Source organism: Sminthopsis crassicaudata, chromosome 5 (genome assembly GCF_048593235.1).
Source record: "Sminthopsis crassicaudata isolate SCR6 chromosome 5, ASM4859323v1, whole genome shotgun sequence".
Classification (NCBI taxonomy): Eukaryota; Metazoa; Chordata; class Mammalia; order Dasyuromorphia; family Dasyuridae; genus Sminthopsis; species Sminthopsis crassicaudata.
The window spans coordinates 262,047,400-262,069,392 of NC_133621.1; the positions used below are offsets into that span (position 1 = coordinate 262,047,400).

General features: G+C 32.2%; 1 protein-coding gene across 1 annotated transcript in view; it reads left to right on the forward strand.

Moving 5' to 3' along the window:
* The window catches only part of ALX1 (ALX homeobox 1), a 30,433-nt gene extending 11,854 nt beyond the window's left edge, over positions 1-18,579 (forward strand). The window contains exon 4 of the mRNA XM_074270908.1: positions 17,941-18,579. Coding sequence (XP_074127009.1) covers positions 17,941-18,261 — 321 coding nt within the window. The 3' untranslated portion in view covers positions 18,262-18,579. The remainder of the gene's footprint in view (positions 1-17,940) is intronic.
* The last annotated feature ends 3,414 nt before the right edge of the window (positions 18,580-21,993 follow it).

Here is a 21,993-nt window from a genome sequence, read left to right on the forward strand (position 1 = left end):
GTATATAAAATAGATATATACACATACACACATATGTAAATACAGATGTGTTTCTGTGTATATACATATATTCATGCATACATATGTGTATGTAAACACATATACACTTACTTTCATCTATATACATACTCATATATACACATATAATTATAAAATGTATATATATATGAATGCATTTATACATACATAATTTAAATATAAAATACACAAAATGAATACAAAATAGATAAAAAATATATATAAAGTATCTAAATTCAAGATAATTTGAGAAAGATAGCACTACTATTTGGTGAAATCATATAGACCAGGCTTCTTAAATTTTTTCCACTTGCAATTCCTTTTCATCTGAGAAATTTTTACACTACCCCAAGATTATAGGTATGAAATCAAACATTTGCCAATAATAAACCATAAAGAAATTTATTTTAAGCTATACATACAATTTTTACCATTTATCAAAAATGAAAGTAAACTTGCATACAAATGAAATGGATTTGTGTCTTTGTTTTTACAAAAAGAATTAAATCTTGGTGAAATATTTAATACCTTTTACTAGTAGCAAATTTTTCATGACCCTTACATTCAGTTATACAATCCCATATGAAGTTGTGATCTATATTTGAAGAGCATTAATATATAAGATTGTGCTTGAACGACTTTTTTTTCCCAGCAGTATTTTATTTTTCCAAATACATGCAAAGATAGTTTCCATATTCATCTTTGCAAAATTTGTTTTCCAAACTTTTCTTTCCCTCCTTCCCTCTCTCCTTCCCAAGACAGAAAGCAATCTGATATAAGTTAAACATGTACAATTCTTTTAAACATTTCCATATTTGTCTTGTTGCACACAAAAAAAATTAGATCAAAAGGGGAAAATATCATTGAACAACTTGTTAAGATAAGAAAAGGGCCTTATAACTATCCTTTTCTTTAGTGAAGTAATATATTGTATCAGTAAACAAATAAGAATGACTTGCTGAATGTTCTGTCTGAAGCTGATGACATTATAGTTAAATGTCCCTTTATGGCGACATTTTTACGTTATCTCATGAAATGCTAAGAAATAAGACAGCTATTTTTTTCTTCAAAATTTTTTCATTTTTGTGCCTACATTACTTCGTATAAATATTAGATTTACTTGCATTCATGATCTGTGTCTATAGATAATTCACTTCTGAGCATGACCATTTCGTTGTTTGCCCATATGGTATTGGTAAAATGAAAAGTTTTAGTGATCAATTATAAAGGTTTTAGTCCTCATCCTGAGTAATTAACCGAGTGATCTTTAAAATATACCTTGGCTTAAGTTTAGTTATTGAGAAAAGCAGAGGGATCAATTATTTCTAAAGTATCGTTAGCCTAAATTAACTAGAATTTATTAAGTGTATAGGACATGTGTAACATGGTGATAGATTCTCTTCTATAGTAAAAAAAACAAAAACAAAAACAAAAACAAAAAACAAGCTTTTGCTTTCAAAGAACTTACACTCTATCAGGAAAAAAATGTATTCATATAAGTAAGTACACAATATACAATAAGCAAATGCACTTTTTTTTCCCCAGGGGAGGTAAAATTATTAACAACTTGGGGAAAGACTTTTTATAGGTGATAAGGATTCCAAGAGACACAATTGAAGAAAGGATACATTTCAGACATTTTAGATAGATTATGAAATATTATGATTATAGAACAGGCTTACAAAATGTGGGTGTTATTTATGATGATTTAGAGTTTATGAGGTTTACATATTTCATCCTCCCAACAACCCTCTGCGGTATGTAGTGCAAAATATTAGTGTCTCTGTTTTACAGACAGAAAAACTGAAGCTTAAAAAGTTTTAGTGGCTTGCTATTAAATAAATAAGGGAAGGAAATAGACATTTGTTAAGCACTTCTTTGTTCTGGTCACTTTGCCAATTGCTTTTCAAATGTCTCATTTGGTCCCCATGGCAATCCTGGGACATAGGTACTATATATAAATATCACATCTCATTTGGTCTCCATGTTAGTACAGGGAGATAGGTACTATATATAAATATCAGGTTATGGACTTCAATCCTGGTGCCTTCATTACTCCAAGTTAGATACTCTTTCAACTACATCATACTGTTCTTCAGTTAAAACAACTGACTTTGAAAAGGAAATAGTCATTTTGTTCCTAAACTTATTATATCATAGTTTAAATCAGAGAATCATAGTTTAAAATTAAATGTGAACAATTTACATCAGATACTTAATGTTTTTCTAAAGTAGAAAAACCAGAGGTCACTCCTTGTCATTATACTAGAATACTTTTATTCTAGTGTAAGCATTTTATGAAAAAAATCCTACATGAAACACAGGCATGGAAGATTTGTTTGCATAAACTGCCAGAATGGTCTTATAAGGCCATTCTTCCTCCCCCCCCCCCCCCCCAAAGCCAACTTAGAACCAGGGAAATGGTTTCAATTTTCACATGTGTAGCAGTTCAAACTAATCAAAAATGCAGTTAAATGTGCTATCTAGGGAGCATGTTTGCTCATTACAACTAAAGGAAAAATCCAATTTAATTCAATTTTTTTTCTTGAATTAGGACTATAAAATATGGTTCCTGTGGGAACGTTTCAGTATATTCTGAATTTGTCACTGGTTTATTCTCATGAGAAAAATTCTATTCTTTAAAAAAAATTTCAGAAAGGGCTTGGAGTAGAAATTATTTAAGAAAGTTTTAGTTTACTAAAATGTTATATATGACTTTTATGGACATCCAGTGAAAGATCATAAAAAATCTTTTGTTCATTAAATGAAAAACCAAAGCAAAATGATCAATTGCCTTGGTTTCTGTCAAATTGTGCTAAGAGTTTTAAGAATACTTTCTAATAGGAGATCAAAGCAGAGGTGCCAATCTTTGGTTTTTAATTATACATCATTTCCAGGGTCATCAAGAATTGATTTAAAACACAAATTGCAGTGGTTTACTTTTCTGATCAACAAATTTCTGATCAACAAATGCTAATTAGAAGATAGTAATGGAAAGGTGTTCTTATTTGTGTGTATGTGTGTGTATATATATATATATGTATATATATATATATATATATATAGATATAGATATATATGTATATATATCTATATATACCTAGATATATACCTATATCTAGGTATATATCTATATTCTGGGGGGGAATATCTTCCAAATCCCAATATCCATTTATGATAAGGTTCTTCCATCACATATTTTGTGCTGTTTTAAAATTTCATCTTTAATAAAACTGAATTGAATCTATTTGAACATAAGGTTCTTAATGTCAAAAAAGATTTTTTTTTTCTTCATTATAAAATATCCCAAGTATAGTATATAGCACATAGTGAAGGCTTAATAAATGCTTATGGACTGATAATAGAATTGCTATGCCCCTCCCCCTTTTATGATTAGAAGATCAAAGAATAAGTTTAAAAGTTTTACTTTATTGAAAATTTTAAACAGTCAATTTGACTATTTTTCTTTCCAATAGATTATATCTATTATGAGCAAACAAAATTCTTTCACTGCTGATAATAAACCAATAGTTGTTTCAGGAAAATTTAAGTGATTATCAACTATTCCAGTGGAAAGAACCATGGGTATGTCTGATGAGTAGTGGCATTAGTGGTATACCTCAGGCATTCTTCTCAGACTCAAAAGTTTCAGAACTTCCATGACAAAAATTATTTCTTCACACAATTGTTAACAATATTTTATGGATCCTATGCTCCATGTTAAACAAGTGTCATCTGTAAATGTGGTGAAGAATGAGGAACACTTATAAAGTTGTTGAGAGCCAGGATGAGATTAGCTTATATATGTGTTTTAAAAATATAAATAAGGGGAATAAATGAAATGAAGTGAAATTTTTGCAGTATTTCTTAAATAAGTATTGAGCCTCGAATGTCAAAAAATTTCTACTTTGCTGATGATTATTACACAATTTTAAAAGATTAGTGATATCACCATAAAATAGGAGATGGTGTGGCAAGGAATTTGTTGTATGGCTTGGATGATGAAAGTAACAATATGAACTAGAAAATGCAACAAATTATTTATACATGGTTTTATTGTATCTGAAACAAGTGAATAGATAAATGGAAGGTAATGAATTTAAATATTAAGGAGCATAAGAAACTAGAAAAGACTATTCATTTTAGGTGATGCCTTATTAAAACATTTTTACTGGAGTTGTCCATTTCTTAATATTCTCTATAAATTAGAGGGAGATTGAACAAGTAAATCATTAATGTAATGGAAACTTTTCAAAAAAAAAGTTTATGGCAGAATTATAGAACTACCTTGTCAAACCAATTGGAAGAAGAAAAGAATGTGTGTGTGTGTGTGTGTGTGTGTGTGTGTGTGTGTGTGTGTGTGTTTGTGTGTGTTTATATTCTGTGATAAAGTATACCTTTCTTTTTGAAAGATAACTTTTTGAAGATATACAGATTATAGGACTGAATATACAATTAATTCTATAAAAATGGAGCAAATTGTGCTGGATACTCCTCTCTATATACAGCATTTCTTTTACTTTATATTGTTTATGAAATATAGTATTTTTTTCTAGATATTATAACATTACTAAAACAAATTCAAATGGATATATTTTAAAGATATTGAAGAATTAATTTAAAAATTGCAAAATTAAAGATCCAAATGTGTTATCTTTAGAAACAAAAGATACATAATAATTATCTTCATTCACATTTTTGGACATGGACCCCCTCCTCAAACTAGATTTCAAAGCTCATATAATTTGGAAAGTAATGAGCATAGGGTATAACAATTCTTAGTAAATCTTTCCAGGTTTGATTTCTGTGATTAAAATTTTCCTCAAATTATAAATTAAAATGCCTAGACAGAAGTATAGCATATTTAAAATTTTAATGATAATTTTATTAAAACTGTTGGGGAATTGTGGTACCAATGGTATTTAGGTACTGATAAATCAAAAAAATGTTTTCTTATTTCCATTTAAAATATTAAATGAAAGAGCATCTATGCACATAATAATTTGCAAATAGCACTATGTAAATGTTAGCTATTTTATGTCAAAGAAATATGATGACATGATTAAATGTTAAGCACAAAAATTATGTAGAATATTATTAGGAAATATTTCATATGGAAGTTGTTGCTTGATAAAAATAGTATAAGACAAATTCTGCATGTTGTTATTTTTATTCTCCTTAATAAAGATATTTTGATATTCTATTTGAAATAATAAAATGCATAATTTCAATGATGTAATATATTTGACTATTACAATTACTAAAGGTGAAGTAATCAAAGATGAAGGAGTCAAAATTGTGTATTTAAGAAAGTAAAACAGAAATATGAAAAAAATTATTAAGGCAACTGCAGAATTAACTTTTTTTTTAATTTGGAAGTTTTATATTTATATGAAAACTATTCAGACATGTACATTTCTGCTATAGAATGTTGTCTTGATTTTTGGATTTTAAATATATATTTTCCCATTTTATAATGAAGACAACTTTCTCTTTCAAAAGAAACTTGAAAGTTTGGTAGGAATGACTTAAAAATAAATTCAATTTATGCCAAATTGTTCAATTTCAGGACTCATTATAATACATTTAAATTTCACTGAAGCTAGTTTTATTTCTACTTCATATTTGAGATATTTTGAATTTCAAGTAGCTTAAAATAAATGCTGAACGCATATCAAATATCATCCTTCTTTTCCTTCTCACCCTTCCTCCATCCCATTCATGATAGTGAAGAGCCCATTTAGTGGCAGCATGATTTAATGGAGCATGAGAATTAAGATTCAGGAGAACCTGGGTTCCTTTCACTATGAGATTCTGGGCAAGTTACTTATCTCTCCAAACCTCATTTTCCCCTATGTAAAGTAGGCAAAATAATATCTATAGATACAAAATAAATTCAAAAAATTATTAATATGATGTAGTTAAATACAAGTAGTTTGAGAGGGGGAGTTTTTAGAAGCTGAGGTGATTAGGAAAGGCTTGGTATTTGAGGAGTGCTTTGAAAGAATTGATGTTTTCAGAGGAAGAGGTATATTCCAGGCACAAGGTGTGGAGCTGAGAAATAGGAGTCATTTGTAAGGAACAGAGAAAAGACCAGTTTAACTAGATTGCAGAGTGCATAAGGAGGAGTAATGTGTGATGATCATGGAAAAATTAGGTCAGGGCAAAATTATGAAAGACTTCAAAAAGGGAGGATTTGACATCTTATTCTAGAGGCAATAGGGAGCAACTGGAATTTATTAAGTAGCAGAATGACAGAGTAACCAAGATGTTGGGAAACTCAAATAAGATAATGTGTTAAAGTTCTTTGGGAACCTTAGAACACTATACACATGTCTGTTATTAATAATAGCTGTAATAGTAGACTCATTTTTATAGCCATTCCAAAATGGTTTCATATCAGAAAATCAAATAAGCTATACAATAATTTAGTAAATTTTTCGATTTTAGTTTCTAGTTTGGGGTAGACTTTAGACTTTAGACTCCATTGAGTTTAATGACAAATTGTGAATATTTTTAATCATGGAACATTTGAAAAAAAAAATTTGAAGGTGTCATAAAATGTAATTGAATTTTAGACAGACTTCAGCTAAAAGAAATTGATACTAACTAGTATATGTGGATAAAACAGTGCCTTGTCCTTATATAACAAGACTATATTTAAAATATAATTAATTGGATTTGTTAACTAATTAAAACTAATAGTGTGTCTATATATGCCTCAGGATGTCACTGGAATTAAAGCAGTTTGAGAATATTCATTTGCTCTTTCTGGGCTCATCATTTACTGACATCTGCCCCACCTCTCCCCCCCAAAATGAATACAACTCTAAAAAATAAAATTTATGTGAATCTTCTTTTTCATCTTAATAAGAATTAAGCATATCACCACCTTGACTTTTCAGGAAATGGATATGTAAGTAAAATTAATGCATCAGGCTATTAGAAAAATTCAGCTGTTTTTGAGGAATGCCATATAAATTTTTTTTCGAAAGAAACAATAAAAACTTTTGTGATAATGTATATTATGGGGTGATAATGTGCCAATTAATTTTTACAGGGTGTCTAGGTTAACAGTGACTGGAAGAAAGTAAGGTAAAAGCATGATATTAAAGCAGGAAGACAAATAGAAACTTTTAATTTTCATTTATTTTATTTTTATGCTTTAATGTAAAATACATGAAACCATCTTGAGTATTTCATATCCTTTCTTAATTGTAGAGCAGGAGATAATCACACACATACACTTATTTGAATATTTCATGCTTGTGTGAAGGACAAGGGTATTTTTTCTTAATCTGTAACTCCTGCACAGAAGACTTTTCTTTTAAAAAAATAAATAAGCAAACAAACTGACCACTTTGGAAATATAAATATAGTAAAAAATCAGTTTTGGAACTTGTTTTTCAATTAAAAGGCACATGTTTACTGATGCATTTCCAGGTGTTTCACAAGCCTCTTTTATTCGAATTTGGTTCCATGGACTGGTTTCTTTTAAGTCGGTTTAAGTTGTGTTAATAAAATATGCAGAAATGTGTATCATAACATAATTCGAACTTGCTAGACTTTTCAACTAGAATACTCTTTTTTTTGCTATATTTTTTCTCTTCTAGATTCACAGAGTAGAAAATAGCTATTTTTTTTATTTTGTTGATCATAATAACAGTCAGTGAGGCATAGAATTGAGAGGTCCCTCTCATGAAATTGTAAAGACCTGTATTCAAATTCTGTGTCCAACAGGATTAGAAGCCAGTGGGGAAAAAGGAAAATGATTTATTTCTTAGTTTATTGTTATTGTTGTTCAATCCCTTTAGTTGTGTCCGACTGTGATTCCATTTGGAGTTTTCATGGAAAGATACTGAAGTGGTTTGCCATTTCCTTCTCCAGCTCATTTTACAGATGAGGAAACTGAGGCAAACAGAGTTAAGTGACTTGCCTAGGGTTATTTAGCTAGAAAGCATCTGAGATTAAATTTGAATTTAGGAAGATGAGTCTTCCTGACTCCAAGCTCAGCATTCTATCTACTGATCCACCCAGTTGCCTTAATTCCTTGGTGCCCCCACTTAATTCTCTAAAACTATAAATTAGTTATCAATACTGGGAAGATGATCATGGGCAAATTGCTTAACCCTCTCAGTTTTCCTAGTTAACTTGTTAAAACTACAAGTTACAAATTATTTTTCAAAATCTACATTGGTTGAAATAGCCACCATCTTCCGAGTTCCTTGCACATACAGTCATCCAGGCCATTTGAAGACCTTTAATGTTGAAATTTTCATTACATGGAAGGTAACCCATTCCAACTTAGAGCAGATCTAATTGTTTTAGTAAGGTGAGGCTAGTGAAATTAAACTGAAGTCAGATCATTTGACTACTTGTTGGAGTTCCAATAAACTATTTTTTCAAAACATTATGGCTATCTTGAATAACTGGTTGTTGGCTACCTAGATTTTATGTATATATATATATATATATATATATATATATATATATATATATATATATATATATATATATATATATATACATACATACATGTATATGTTTATTTATATATCTATCTATATACATATATATGTATGTTTGTATTTGCAAGGCTTTCAGGATTAAGTGACTTACTTGCCTAGGGTCACACACTGGAAAGTGTCAAGTATTTGAGGTTTGATTTGAATTCAGGTCTTCCTAATTCCAGCAGGGGTGGGATAGGAAGGTGTGGGAGTGAAGGGAAGAGGGGCTTTATCCACTTTGCCACCTGGTTGTTCCCAGGTCTAGAATAATCAAAACTAGATAAATAGGTTCAATTTTTACTTTTGCAGTATAAATTTAACAGACTTTTACTCAGATAAAATTTTTCCCTAGCTATTTATTAGTTTTGTGATATTGGACAAGTCAGTTTATTGCCCTAAGCCTTAGTTTCCTCATATTGGTGTCTGCTCATAGGATTGTGAGGATTATGTGGATAAAGTATTTTTTTTACAAACTCTTAAATACTATTCAAGGAGTTCCAAAAGTTTCAGTGTAGCTTTAAACTGCACCATGACTTTTGGGACACTCTGCAGAAAGATGAGAAATTTTGGGGGAAATTAAATTTGAATCTTGTCCTAATAAAAAGTCATAATAAAAATAACTGAACACAGGAAAAGCAGATGAATTAAATATTTACAATTGTAATTACTTTCTTTTCCTTAAAAATAATATAACTATCATGTCTATGGTAACAGGACTTATATTTTCTAATGCTTGCTTACTCTAGTGATAAATATTAGTGATAAGGATGTTTGCATAGCAAAGACCTTGCATGGAGTTTTGATCTTAAACCTCCCCCCCCTTTTTTATAGTCACTGCTTTTCTCTGTTAAACATGAAAAGATGTATGTACTCTTGATTTTCACTTTTAAATGAATCTCAAAGGGGGAAGGGGTGAGCATAATTTTAGCCCCGAGTTCCAAAGCCATGCAGTAATTAAATGCTAACTTTTTTTTTATTTGGCTAGGGAAAAAACATTAAAAAGCAAATGTTCAAAGTAGTATATGGTAATCTCATTGAACTTCCATTCATGTTAATGGGAGTCAGTTGGCTAAATTCTCTAAACAATGCTTTGAACATATTAGTCCCTAAAACTTAAGGGAAAAAAAAAGTTCCAAAGGACATTAAGACCTGGAATGTTTTGAGGTTCCCAATTCCTTTTAAACACAATAAAGGAGGAAATATAATGACATGCTGTTCTTTTCTATATACATTTGAAAGGAGGATGTGGCCAGTATTTGATATAATTGTTGCTTCTGGCTATGGAATCCTGGGGCACTATAGATTTTTAGGTGTTTAGGACCACCTGAAAATTCTTCCAATCTGAGACATTTCCTTAAGATAGAGCTACAATAAAATCCAAGAGTGAAGAATAGTACTCTAACTAATGGAAAAATACTACTTACAGACTAGATATTTTTTTTTCCTTTAGGGTACTCCCTGGTGTGGGAACTCCCTCTGTCCTCTACCCTCCCTGCAGACTGGCAACCCTTCTGCAAATCTAAGTATTAAAGAGAAGTCTAAAGCACTGAGGAGTTATACAACCTTAAGCAAGTTAAGCCCAACACAAAAACCAATCCAGTCAAACAATTCAAGTCAAAGTCACACAGCCAGTAGCAGGAAGAGGCTGTCTTGAATCTAGATGTTCTCGGCTTCTAGCCGTTTCTTTATCTATTATATCTCTCCTATTCAGAACAAGCAAAATTCCAGAATTTAACAACTTCTCTCTAAGAAATTCTTTTAAATATGGAATAAAATGAGATCACTCATTTCTTCATTTATTTATACAGGTTGTCCCAAAAGTCTTAGTGTAGTTTTAATCTAGGAAATGTTTTGTTATAAACTATTAAAGCCTACTACTGCATTAAAACTTTCGGGACATCTTATATATGATAAGTGAAGAAAATTTACAAAATAAACACATAAAAAGAAAAAAATAAGAAAATTAATTACTTTTAAATCGGTCAATGAAAAACCCTGTATTCAGCTAAAAACAAAACAAAACATCATAAATCCCTAAATATAGGATGAGTAAGATTTAGCTTGATTATAATATGATGTAAAAAAGAATTGGTGAGATTGGTAAACCATAAATTCAATATGATAAAATGTCCCCATCCCTCTCTCTGTGTGTATTATGTATGTAATTAAAGAGGTTAATAATGTTTAAAATGTATTAGGAATTTTTAGAGCTTTAGAAGAAAACTTTTTGCTAACTCCATCTTGCTCAAACATCTCATTTTTTAAAGATAAGGCAACAGTAGCAATAATGTTACTAGTTGTTAGCCTCTATATAGTGCTTTTGGCTTTGCAAAATGTTTTAAATTGATATACAAATTTATATTTAATTCATTTGATCCTTTTAACAATCATATGAATTAAGTGCTATTATTCCCATCTTATAGATGAGAAAACTGAGGCACAGAAAAGCTAAAATGACTTGCTCAGGGAATACAAAGTTAATAAGTGTCTGAGGCAGGATTTGAAATGTTTCTGATTCTCAGCCTTCTATTATATCATTGTAACACTTAGCTACCTAATAATAATGCTAGTGTAACATTCAAAAATATATGGATAGACCTGGTGACAAACTATGTTGCTTCTCTGCATGCTAGTCCAGCAAAATTCATAGTAGTCCAGTGACCAGCAGGGAATGAATTGTTTTAACCACACCAACTCATCAAGATTGTCTGCTAAGGGGTAAAGGGGTTGCCTTCTGTGTTTGTAAAAATGTTCTCAGATATAATCTCTTTTTTTGAAGTTTGGGGAATTCTCTTCAATCAAAAAGATGATTTTATGCTTCTCATTTGGGACTCACAACAATCCTATGAGGTGAATTCTACAAGTGTTATTATCTTCATTTTATAGACATTTTTATTTAGAATTTTTATCATCTGGATAAAATATGTCCAGTTCTGGAGATACCACTAAAGGGAGAGGGCATTCAGAAGAGAGTGATGAAGATAGTGAAGAAGCAGGATACCATTTCCTTTGAGGAGATATGGAAAATATCTCCTTTGACAAAATGTGGAGGATTATGAGAAGAGGAGGAGGGAGGGAGGGAGAAAAGAAGGAAGGGAATGAGGGAAGAAGAAAGGAAGATTATCATATGAATGGGATGAAATAGCATATAGTGCATAAAAAGATGGTCTCCGAATCAGAAAGACATGGATTCAGATTTTGTCTTTGATATCTACTGCTGATTCAAGTCAAATCATATAACCTCTCAGTGTTCTAGCTATCTCTCTAAATTTTTAATAAAAGTGCTCACCAGCAGTGATAGAGGGAGTGGCTCAATCCTGGAGCACTCTCTACCAACCAATGAAACCAAAGACTAGGTTTCTGTTTCTATGCTATCATGTATCCTCTAGTTGAGGAAAGAACTAGGACCAATAGGATAACATTAGACCAAGATATTCTTTATAAGAACTTTTTAACAAAGCTATCCAACAATGACACATTATAATTCAAGAATCATTGGAAGTGTTGGAGCAGAATTTATTAAGGATGTTGTAGAAGACATTCTTATATTAGAAGGGAGTTTAGAATATTTTTATATTAATTCGCTCAGAATATTAGAATATTTTTATGAATATAAGAACATATGAACCCTAATTTCCCTTCCTATGCCTAAAAAAGTGGGGGGGATCTGCCCTTTGATTTATAGATGAGAAAACTCAAGTTTGGAATTTGACTAGTCCCCTACGTAGTAAGTGGTAAAGTCTTGATGCAGACCTAGCTCGTCTCAGTCCCAAACCATCTGTCTTAAAATAGCCCAAGAGGAATTAGTACAAATACTATACTCTTACAACTATTCATATTTCTCCTTATAAATGCATCATATTATAATTAAGATATTTGAACAAACTTAAGGGAAGCTTGAGACAGGGTAGGCTCAAACTTCTTTGGGGCCATTTTTTCCCCTATATTTTCCAGGAATGAGTAGGGCATTTGTGCCAAGTTTTTTTTAAGTTTTAAAAAATAAATAAAATTCTGTAATATGATTAAAAACACTTTACAAAACCCATAGTTTAATAGAAAAATATATTTATTTTTAGGGATACCCTCCCCATTTATACCTTCTTATTTGTGAAAAAGTATACAAACAGTTTACTAGGAGAGACTTGAGATGTTTGGTCTTCTTAAAAGGCCAAAGTAAAATGTGCATAGCCTCATGTTTGTATGAATCAGTTGTTTTCTAAAAATATTGCTATTCATTGGAGCCTCAACAATAGAGTTGATAAACCTGAATTGTTACATGTTTTCAGAGAAAATGTTTTATTGTCATGATCATGTTTGTTTTTGTCATGGAAATTATAGTGGGCTTCTCATTCTATTAATAGAGTATTTTCCTTTGGACAGAGGAGATCTGTATATTGTTTTCACTAACTTCATGTTATTACTTATCCATATGTATATTCAGTGTTTCAGAAAATCTCAAAGATCTAAATTAACTAAAAGCCATCTTTCTTTGTTCTATGCTTATAATTTAAAATTTTTACCTTAAGTTTTTTTTTTTTTTATTCTTATTCCTTAACTTTATTCATCTTTTAGGCTTATCAGAGCCATTTCCATTTCTGTCCAGTTCAGATTCTTCCTGTACATTGTTTTCTGTATAAGACTTCATTGCCACCATGAAAAAAGCAGCATAGCATTGTAAGAAAATCATGAATTGAGAGTCAAATCAAATGTGTTTAAATTTGGTTCTGCCATAGATTAACTGAGTGATCCTCGGCAAGTCAGCTCTCCTCTTAGAGCATCTTTGATCCATGAAATAGGAAAGCTGGATTAGAATAGGGAGTTCTTGAGTCCATGAACTGGTACATGTGTTTTAAAATTATATTTCAAAAGCTGTTTCAACATAATTGATTTCCTTTGTAATCTCACGTATTTTATCTCACCGTATTTGAAAACATTATTCTGAGAAGTGGTCCATAGGGCCAACCAAACTGCCAGATTATCCCATACCACAAAAAAGAATCCCTAAAATGAATCTTAGGTCCCTTCCAAATGCAACATCTTTGAACAAATACATGTACTGGTTTTGGAGTCAAAAAGATCCAAATTTAATCTATCCCCTGATAGTAGCTAATTATATGACTTCAGACAAGTCACTAAAACTCTTACAACCTCAATTGTATTGGTTGCACTTTGGGTCATTGCTGGGAATAAATAGGGACTGGATTAAGGGGAGGGGGCTCAAATGAAGTAGTGAATATGAAAGGCCTTTAAACAATATAAAGTGATATTAAGAAAACGTGTGTGTGTTTGTGTGTGTGTGTGTCTGTGTATATATGTGAATGAAAGCAGTTTGTTGAATACATTTTTCCACTAGTTATTTCTAGTAATAAGAAGTGAACACTGAATTCTTTAACAGCTGAGATACTCTACTGAAATAGAAAGGAGAATATAGTGAAATTTAAAGAATGTAGAATTTGGAAAAAAATGGCCCTGGTTTCAAACCAGGGGTATTGTAAAGAACTACATAGATGCAAGCTATTATGAACCTATAGTTATTAGACATCCAGGCTAGTGATGACTTCATTCTCTGAGTATCTACTTACAGGGAAGTCAAACACATATTGACTTAGAAAACCACAAATTAACACTATGTTATGCTGTAGTTTTATTTATTTTGTTAAACATTTTCCAATTATACTTCAATGCAGGTTCTCTCTTGTACTTCAGATTTTGTCAGAGGCTGGCAGTGAGCCTCTGCCCTACTCCTGCACTTCTGCAGAATTCCAGCGCTGTTTATATAGTAATACAGGGGTGCAATGGTAAATGTTTAACAACCAGGCTACATTGATATCATTAATACTTTCTTTTTTTTTTTTTTTTCTTTTTCTGAGGCTGGGGTTAAGTGACTTGCCCAGGGTCACACAGCTAGGAAGTGTTAAGTGTCTGAGACCAGATTTGAACTCGAGTCCTCCTGAATTCAAGGCTGGTGTTCTATCCACTGCCACCTAGCTGCCCCTCATTAATACTTTCTTAAGGTTAGGCAATCAGTAAACAACAAATCAAGCCTAATTTGTAGCAGTTGCTGATTTCTGAGATGTAAATGGTCACACCAAAAAATTAACTATTGATTCTTGCTTATGAGTGCTCCAATGTATCCCTCCTTCAAATCCTCATCCCTTCTTCAAACTCTGCCTATTTAGGTTAGGGTTAGGGTTATTGTTACCACATTTTGTTCATCAGTGAAATAAAGTGGTTAAACTCTGACATCTAAGGTTCCTTTCATTTGCAAATCTATGATACTATAATAACAACTTGAAAACTTTAGTTCTACTGGAAAAACCAAGAAAACAAGTTCATTTTCAATTTGTGAAATATGTTGTCAGGAACCAAGTGACCTTGGCTAGTGTTAGGCATCTAGCAATGGTTGATTGCAAGCCAGAAGAAAAATCACTCAGATCTGGTCAGAGGAACTGTGTGTGTGACAAAGTAATGGCATTAACAGTTCCTCTTGTTAGTCTGAGACACATCCGTCAGTGGTTACTGGCATTGATCATTATGTCCTATTTAGAAGAGAATGCATATCATAGAGTGAGCCTAAATTAAAATAACATTTCCCGAGATGCCGCAAAGATTAGCTGAGTGTAAAAATCTCAGCTTGGAAGGGGACAGCTTTATTGAATTTAAAGCATAGTCTTCAGTAATTAAGCAATCAAAAACATGTAATATTCTAAAAATAACACTCTATGACTGATCTAATCCATTACAACAACCATTGAAAGAGCAGCTTGCCAATAAATAGAAACCCTTGCTACAAACACACACACACACACACACACACACACACACACACACACACACGGACAAAATTCATTTTATTTTGCTAACGGAATTAGTTATGACAGACTCTTTGCTTTGTCTTTCCTAAGTGGTAAAGAGACACAGGAACTTTTAATTTATCAATCAATTAATAAACATTTATTAAGCACCACTTCATGCCTGGCTTTGTGCTACTTTTCCTTAAGGAATTTATATTCTGCTAGAAGCACCATTAAGCATATTTTTTGTAGTTGACTTATAGATAACTAATACTAATTAATATAGAAACCATGACCCTGACATGAACATTGGAAAAAGATGGTTGTTGGGGCGGATGAATTCTCTGACAGATCTAATGTGGGAAAGTAAAACATACATACATGTACATATACATATATGTATGTATCTATAGGTATAGATAGATACCAATCAATAGCAGGGTATTTAGAATGTAAGCTTCTCGAAGGCTGGGACTGTTTTGTTTTTGTTTGTATAAGGTACTTCCAGAACTGGAGCAGCTAAGTGACACAACAGTGGGTAGAGCTCAGGAAGTCTAATCATCCTGAGTTCAAATTTGACTTTTAACACTAGCTGTGTGACCTTAGCTAAGTCACTCAATCCCATTTATCTCAGTTTCCTCATCCATAAAGTGATCTGGAGAAGGAAATAGCAAACCCTCTAGAAATTTTTGCTGAGAAAATCCTAAATGGGGACGTGACTGAAAATGACTGAGCAAAAACATCAAGTAGAGTTCTGGACACATACTCAGCACTTAATTATTTTCTAGCTTAAATCTGAATGTGCATCTATCATAGCAGCAAGTTGTTCAGTTATCTTGCCTTGTTTTCCTAAGCAAGCTTTTTTCTATGCTTGCTGGTAAACATATTCTATGTCTCATATCTTTCCTTCATTTATAATCTTATCTAGGGGCTACAAAATGACATAGTATATATGGTACCAGTCTGGAGCCAGGAGAACCAGAGTTGAAATCCATCCTCAGACTAGCTGTAAGACCCTACACAAGCCATTTATCACCAATTGATTCCAAAAACAAACAAACAAAAACAAATAAAACCCCAAACAAACAAACAAAAAAGTTTATTTAAGGGTGTTCTGAAGGTGGCTGTGAGTCGTTTGCATATCACTGAAATCTAGGCTTGACTCCTTGTTTTGCTAATTGTTGAGACTTAAGAAAATGATGGAGAAAATATTAATACTAGAGATTAAGCTCAGAAGTATGTCCCGAATGTATCTCCCCCTCAAAGAGATAGTTGTTACACATTTACCCGCATACTCCTGAACCTTTTCCTTATGTTTTCACTTTAAATTTTCCATTCCAAACACAATCTACATTTATTCATATGCCTTCAAATGTGAACAGTTTCAGGGGGTAGAGGAGAGGGCAATTGTGTTTAATTAAATGAAATGCAACAATCTTTTATCAAGTACATCAAGTATCCACTCTATATCAGGTCCTTCACTAGGTGCTGGGGTTACAAAAACAAAAACTGGACTCTTCTAACCCTCAGGAAAATTTTAATTTCTTTGTACTAATTCATAAATCCAGTATAAAGTTCTTCACTTTTCCATTTTAATAACAATTTGAGATATAAAATTCTGGGATAGGGAGTTCCATGCCAACTCACCATTCTTATAGATTTGTAAATAAACTTTGTTAATTTTTTTTATATTCTTTTCAGGCTGCTTCCATCATTTTCTCTTTTTTGCTTTACTATTTCAGATTTTTAATATTTTAAATATTTTTCTTATTTCTGATTCTTCTAACTTCAGTTACATTTTGACAGCAATATTCAATAAATCATAAAAACAAATGTCTGGAAAAATGTACACTTTGTAAGGGTTCTAGGAGCTCTGTCTTGAAGGTGATAGAGTACCCAAGATAATGAAAAAAGGCTAAGATTTATTCAGCCAAGTGCCTGTGATAGCTAAGACCTTTAGAGAGCACACTAGTCTCATGCGAGGAATATTTTCTAACAGAGGAGCTGGTTTAGGAGACTAAGAAAATTGCTCACTCATATTTTGTCTAGAAAGTCATATTTTAAAATTCCCTTTGACCTCAAAGGATATGAATGGATCATTGATACCAGGAATTCTCTAGTGAAATCACAGGTTGAACTGCCTCCATTCCCCGTAACAATATAAAAATATATTTTCTTTATCTTCTATTTTTCTTTAAAAATACTAATATAAAAGACATATTGGAAAGAACACTAAATTTAGAGACTATGAATTCTGGTTCTCATTGTGTGACCTTAGTAAAGTCACTAAATTATAAAACTCAGTTTCCATTTCCATAAAATGACCTCATAGATTCCTCTCTGTTCTATGATTCATCTTAGCTTCTTGAGGCTGAATTAGTTGAGTTTTGTATTTCCCAGGGTCAAATTCACAGCCAATTGAGTTCTATTAAAATAAAATTATTTTGAATCAACTGTTTATATACTGAAAAGTTTCAATCATTACCCAATATGCTTAGAAGAAAAATGCCGGCAATGGAACAGGAACAAAGCTAAGTCAATTATAGAAAAGCTATTAAGTGCAAAACTTTATAAAATATATTTATATATTTCTTTCTTTCTTTTTTTTTTTTGTATTCTAGATTCAAAACAATATGTGGGCAGGAAATGCAACTGGTGGCTCTGTGGTTACCTCCTGTATGTTGCCACGTGATACTTCTTCCTGCATGACACCATATTCTCATTCGCCTCGGACAGATTCCGGTTACACAGGGTTTTCAAACCATCAGAACCAATTTGGCCACGTGCCCCTCAACAATTTTTTCACTGACTCTCTCCTCTCTGGGGCCACCAATGGACATGCATTCGAAACAAAGCCAGAATTTGAAAGGAGGTCTTCCAGCATTGCTGTCCTTCGAATGAAGGCCAAAGAGCACACTGCCAATATTTCATGGGCCATGTAATATACAGTACCCCTTTATTTTTCTTTTCATAGCAAAATGAAAAAAAAACATTCTTCTTTCTCATATTTAAAGGATGCAACAGTAAGCTGCTGTATGGGGGGGAGATTGTGAAAGGTCAGGCTTCATGGGGAGAACAGCTTACAATGAATACTAATATTATTTAACAATAAAATCTAAGAACGAATTTGTAGAGGGACTAAATTGGTTTACCATGCACGGATCTCAACCAACCCTGTTTAGTGGTAAAGCCTTTTCTATTGTACCAGTCGATGAAATATGATCATAAAACCTGCTAAAAGAATAAATGCATTAAACAAATACCTTTGCTAGAGATTGATTTATGTGACCGCTTCATACTAAGGAATTCCCTATAAATTAATACCCGATAGAGGAGGAGGAAATCCACTGGGGAAAATTTCAGTGTAGCAAGTAAATACTGATGTAAGGTGTTTAGGGAATTGAACGTATGTCTCTCCATCCCGGTGGGTATAACTCCTCTTTGCTGACACTTTGATATTCAGATTTTCAAAGAGGTTTTCAGATCTCTCTGTTTTAGGACCTCTCCACTGTGTGAAGAATTACTACTCAAAAATGAGCAACATTTGCACGAGATTTGGGGTCAGCTATATGAACCTATGTGGTCAAAGGTGATAATTGAAATATACTAGTACTGAATTCACATATAATTCCAAGGATAATTTTTTTTAAAATGTCATCATTTTGTGGACTTACTGGTTACCAGATTACTTCAAATGAAAGAAAAAAAAAACCCGCCTACCTGAATAGGGATTTCAAATAAATAAATAGCACAAAGGAGAGAGTAAACCTTTTTTATTTAAGTATTTTATTGTCAGTGCCCTTTGCCTACTTAATGGAGTATATGCATACACTTATGAGTATGTATATATATATATATATATGCATATATATATATATGTACAAATGTGTGCACATATGTATACATGTATCTGTGTTTCCTCTTGGATCTCTCCTACCTTTGCCCCTTGAGCCACTATTCTTTCACATAAGGAATGAAAATGTCCAAAAAGACTTACTCAAATTCCTGTTGGGGGAAAAAAGGAAGAAAAATAACTTTGCATCTGGAAAATTGCTAACTCCTTTGATTTACTTCTCCTCCCTTTCCCCTGTCACATTCCAAGCTCCTTCAGATGAGTGAAATGTCAGCCTCCTTGAAAGTAACAGTCAGTCTCCCAAGTTCATAAAGGCAAAGTAAATTAATTGAATTGAAGAGGACTTGCATGGCTGTGATTAGCACAGGATACAGTTTTTTGTGTGCCTCTTGAATCTTCTTGCTAAGTTTAACTGGTTTTGAGGAGTATGAGGGTGGAGTGGGGGAGGGAGGAAGGGGAAGGGAGCCCTTTTCCTTCTGATAGAATATGAGGGAATACAATTAGAAAGATTAAATTCCAGAGAAATAATATTTTATTCCTATAAATACCCCCTATTCACTAGGAAAATATTTATAATAAACAGACATCACTTTTTGTAATAAAATTTTAAATTAAACAGATGATCGAGATGGGGGAACATCTTAAACCAACATGCCCTGAGTTCATAATAAACTTTTGTCCTTATTGCTCTGGGTGTTCATGTTTTCTTCTCTGTGTTACCCTAAAATGAACTTCTTAACTTTTGCCCTGGGAATCAAGAGTAAAAAAAAAAAAAATCTTTTCTCATGTCTAATCTTTTTCAAAGGATATGTTTAGAAAGTTTTGGGATTCAAAAAAAAAAAAAAGTCTTTTTTCCCCCGTGTACATGATTAGAAAAAAAGTGAGAGCATGCTACTCTAGAAATTGAGATGAACTGAGAAGATGATACTTTTGGAATTTTTTCCCAAAAGGCTGAGTTTTTCTCAAATAAAAACTGTCTGTTTTTAGTTGCCTTAAATCTGCTACTTTAAACTTGCCAGAAAAATTTAAATACCCTAAAATACTTTTCCTGTATTTATGATTCCCTCTTAATTCTTGAGTTTCCTCAAACTCTGGCCCTAGGCTAATAAACATCCACACAGCAAATTTCATATAGTAACAACAACAACAAAAAAAAGTTTTAGTTAAACTAGTACTAGCCAAGAAAGGCTAGATAATATACCTTCCTTGCATATGTTTAATATTCTTACAAAATTGGTAAAGTAAATATTTCAGTTTAGTTCACCATTTGCTTCTCTTACAATCTTATTCCTTCGGCAATATTTTCTTCACTTTAAAAAAGGTGATTTACATATTCCCTGTCCAATCATTTTGGTTCATGTTTGGACTGTGTGATGAAACATAAGTTAATGGTCAATGGAGGCAAAGATTCCAGTTTTCCTCAAAAAATAAAGTGAAATATTGGTAGAGAGCACATCTGTGGGTTACTTGAAAACATGGATTTTTTTTCTTTCTTTTTTTCTTAAAGTGAGTGCATTTTTCCCCACAAAATTCCATAAGAAAGTAAAAACAAACAAACAAAAAACCCCCAAACTTATTGGAGTCCTGGTCTTTATTGTTCATAAGTTGATGAATTCTTAACCCTTATAACACTGGGTAAACTCAAGGAATTGTGTTTATAAATTACAGAAACATAGTCATTCCTAGCTTTTCATCTTGCCTGACCTCTGTCAAATTGCTGATCCTTTTACTTCTGAAGAAAAAAAAAAGTCTCCTTTCTTCACATCAGCTGTTATTAAAAGAATACATTAGCCGTTTATATATATTTTCTTCTTTCACCTTTTCCCCTAACTTTTCCTGTGTTCTTCTATACATAATCTCTTTTGCCCACCTCTCAATCCGCATGTAGTCTTACAACAAACTCATGTCATGGGCAAGTTTTTAGGAGAGAACCAGACTGTGATGCAACCTGCATGTGAGATTATATATAGAATTTAAAAGGAATTAAGTTGTATAAACTTTGGATCTTGTAATTCTCTCTTCAGCATTAGACATATGCTAATATCGGTGTAGTCATATTATAGAGTAATAGATTCAGATTCAGAAGAGTCCTCAGAAGTCTTGTCATCTAACCTGGTCATTTTATGGATGGGAAATCATTTTAGGTATGGATTCCACTAAAGGAAGGGAAGTGATATCCCAAAATACAAATGGCTATTCGTAGGGATGTCACAATTATTTTAAAAACATAGAGAGGCTCTTTTGTAATTAAAATTAGGAGTCATGGTTTAAAGTCAGAAAAAAACTCCAGATTTCCTCTATTGCAGTGATATCAAATGTAATAGATACTAGATTATTCTACCATAGATCAGACTTAGAAAATGACATTTATCTATATCGTGTTGTATTTTTATTTCTTTTGTTAAATATTTCCCAATTATATTTTAATCTGAATGGGGTGTGCTCTGGACTTTTGTCAGCTACTTTCTCTATGTCTAGTCCAATCCGACTATTTTATAGATAGGGAAACTAAGGCTTGGAGCATTTGAAGGAACAATTCTAAGACCACACAGGTAGTAAGTAGAAGAAGTGGGGGATTTGTATAAAATAATAAGGGAAGTAACTTCTTTTGTATGTTGGGGGGTGGGGGGAAGGAAGACAAATTGGGATTAAGTGACTTGCCCAGGGTCACATATCTAGCTAGTGTTTGAGGTAGGATTTGAACTCAGGTCCTTCTGAGTCCAGTGCTTTTGGAAACTTCTTAAAGGGGATTCACAGGCATTTAATTCATAGTCCAACAACTAGTTGGACTGTGTCTAATTATGTTAAACTAATATAGTTA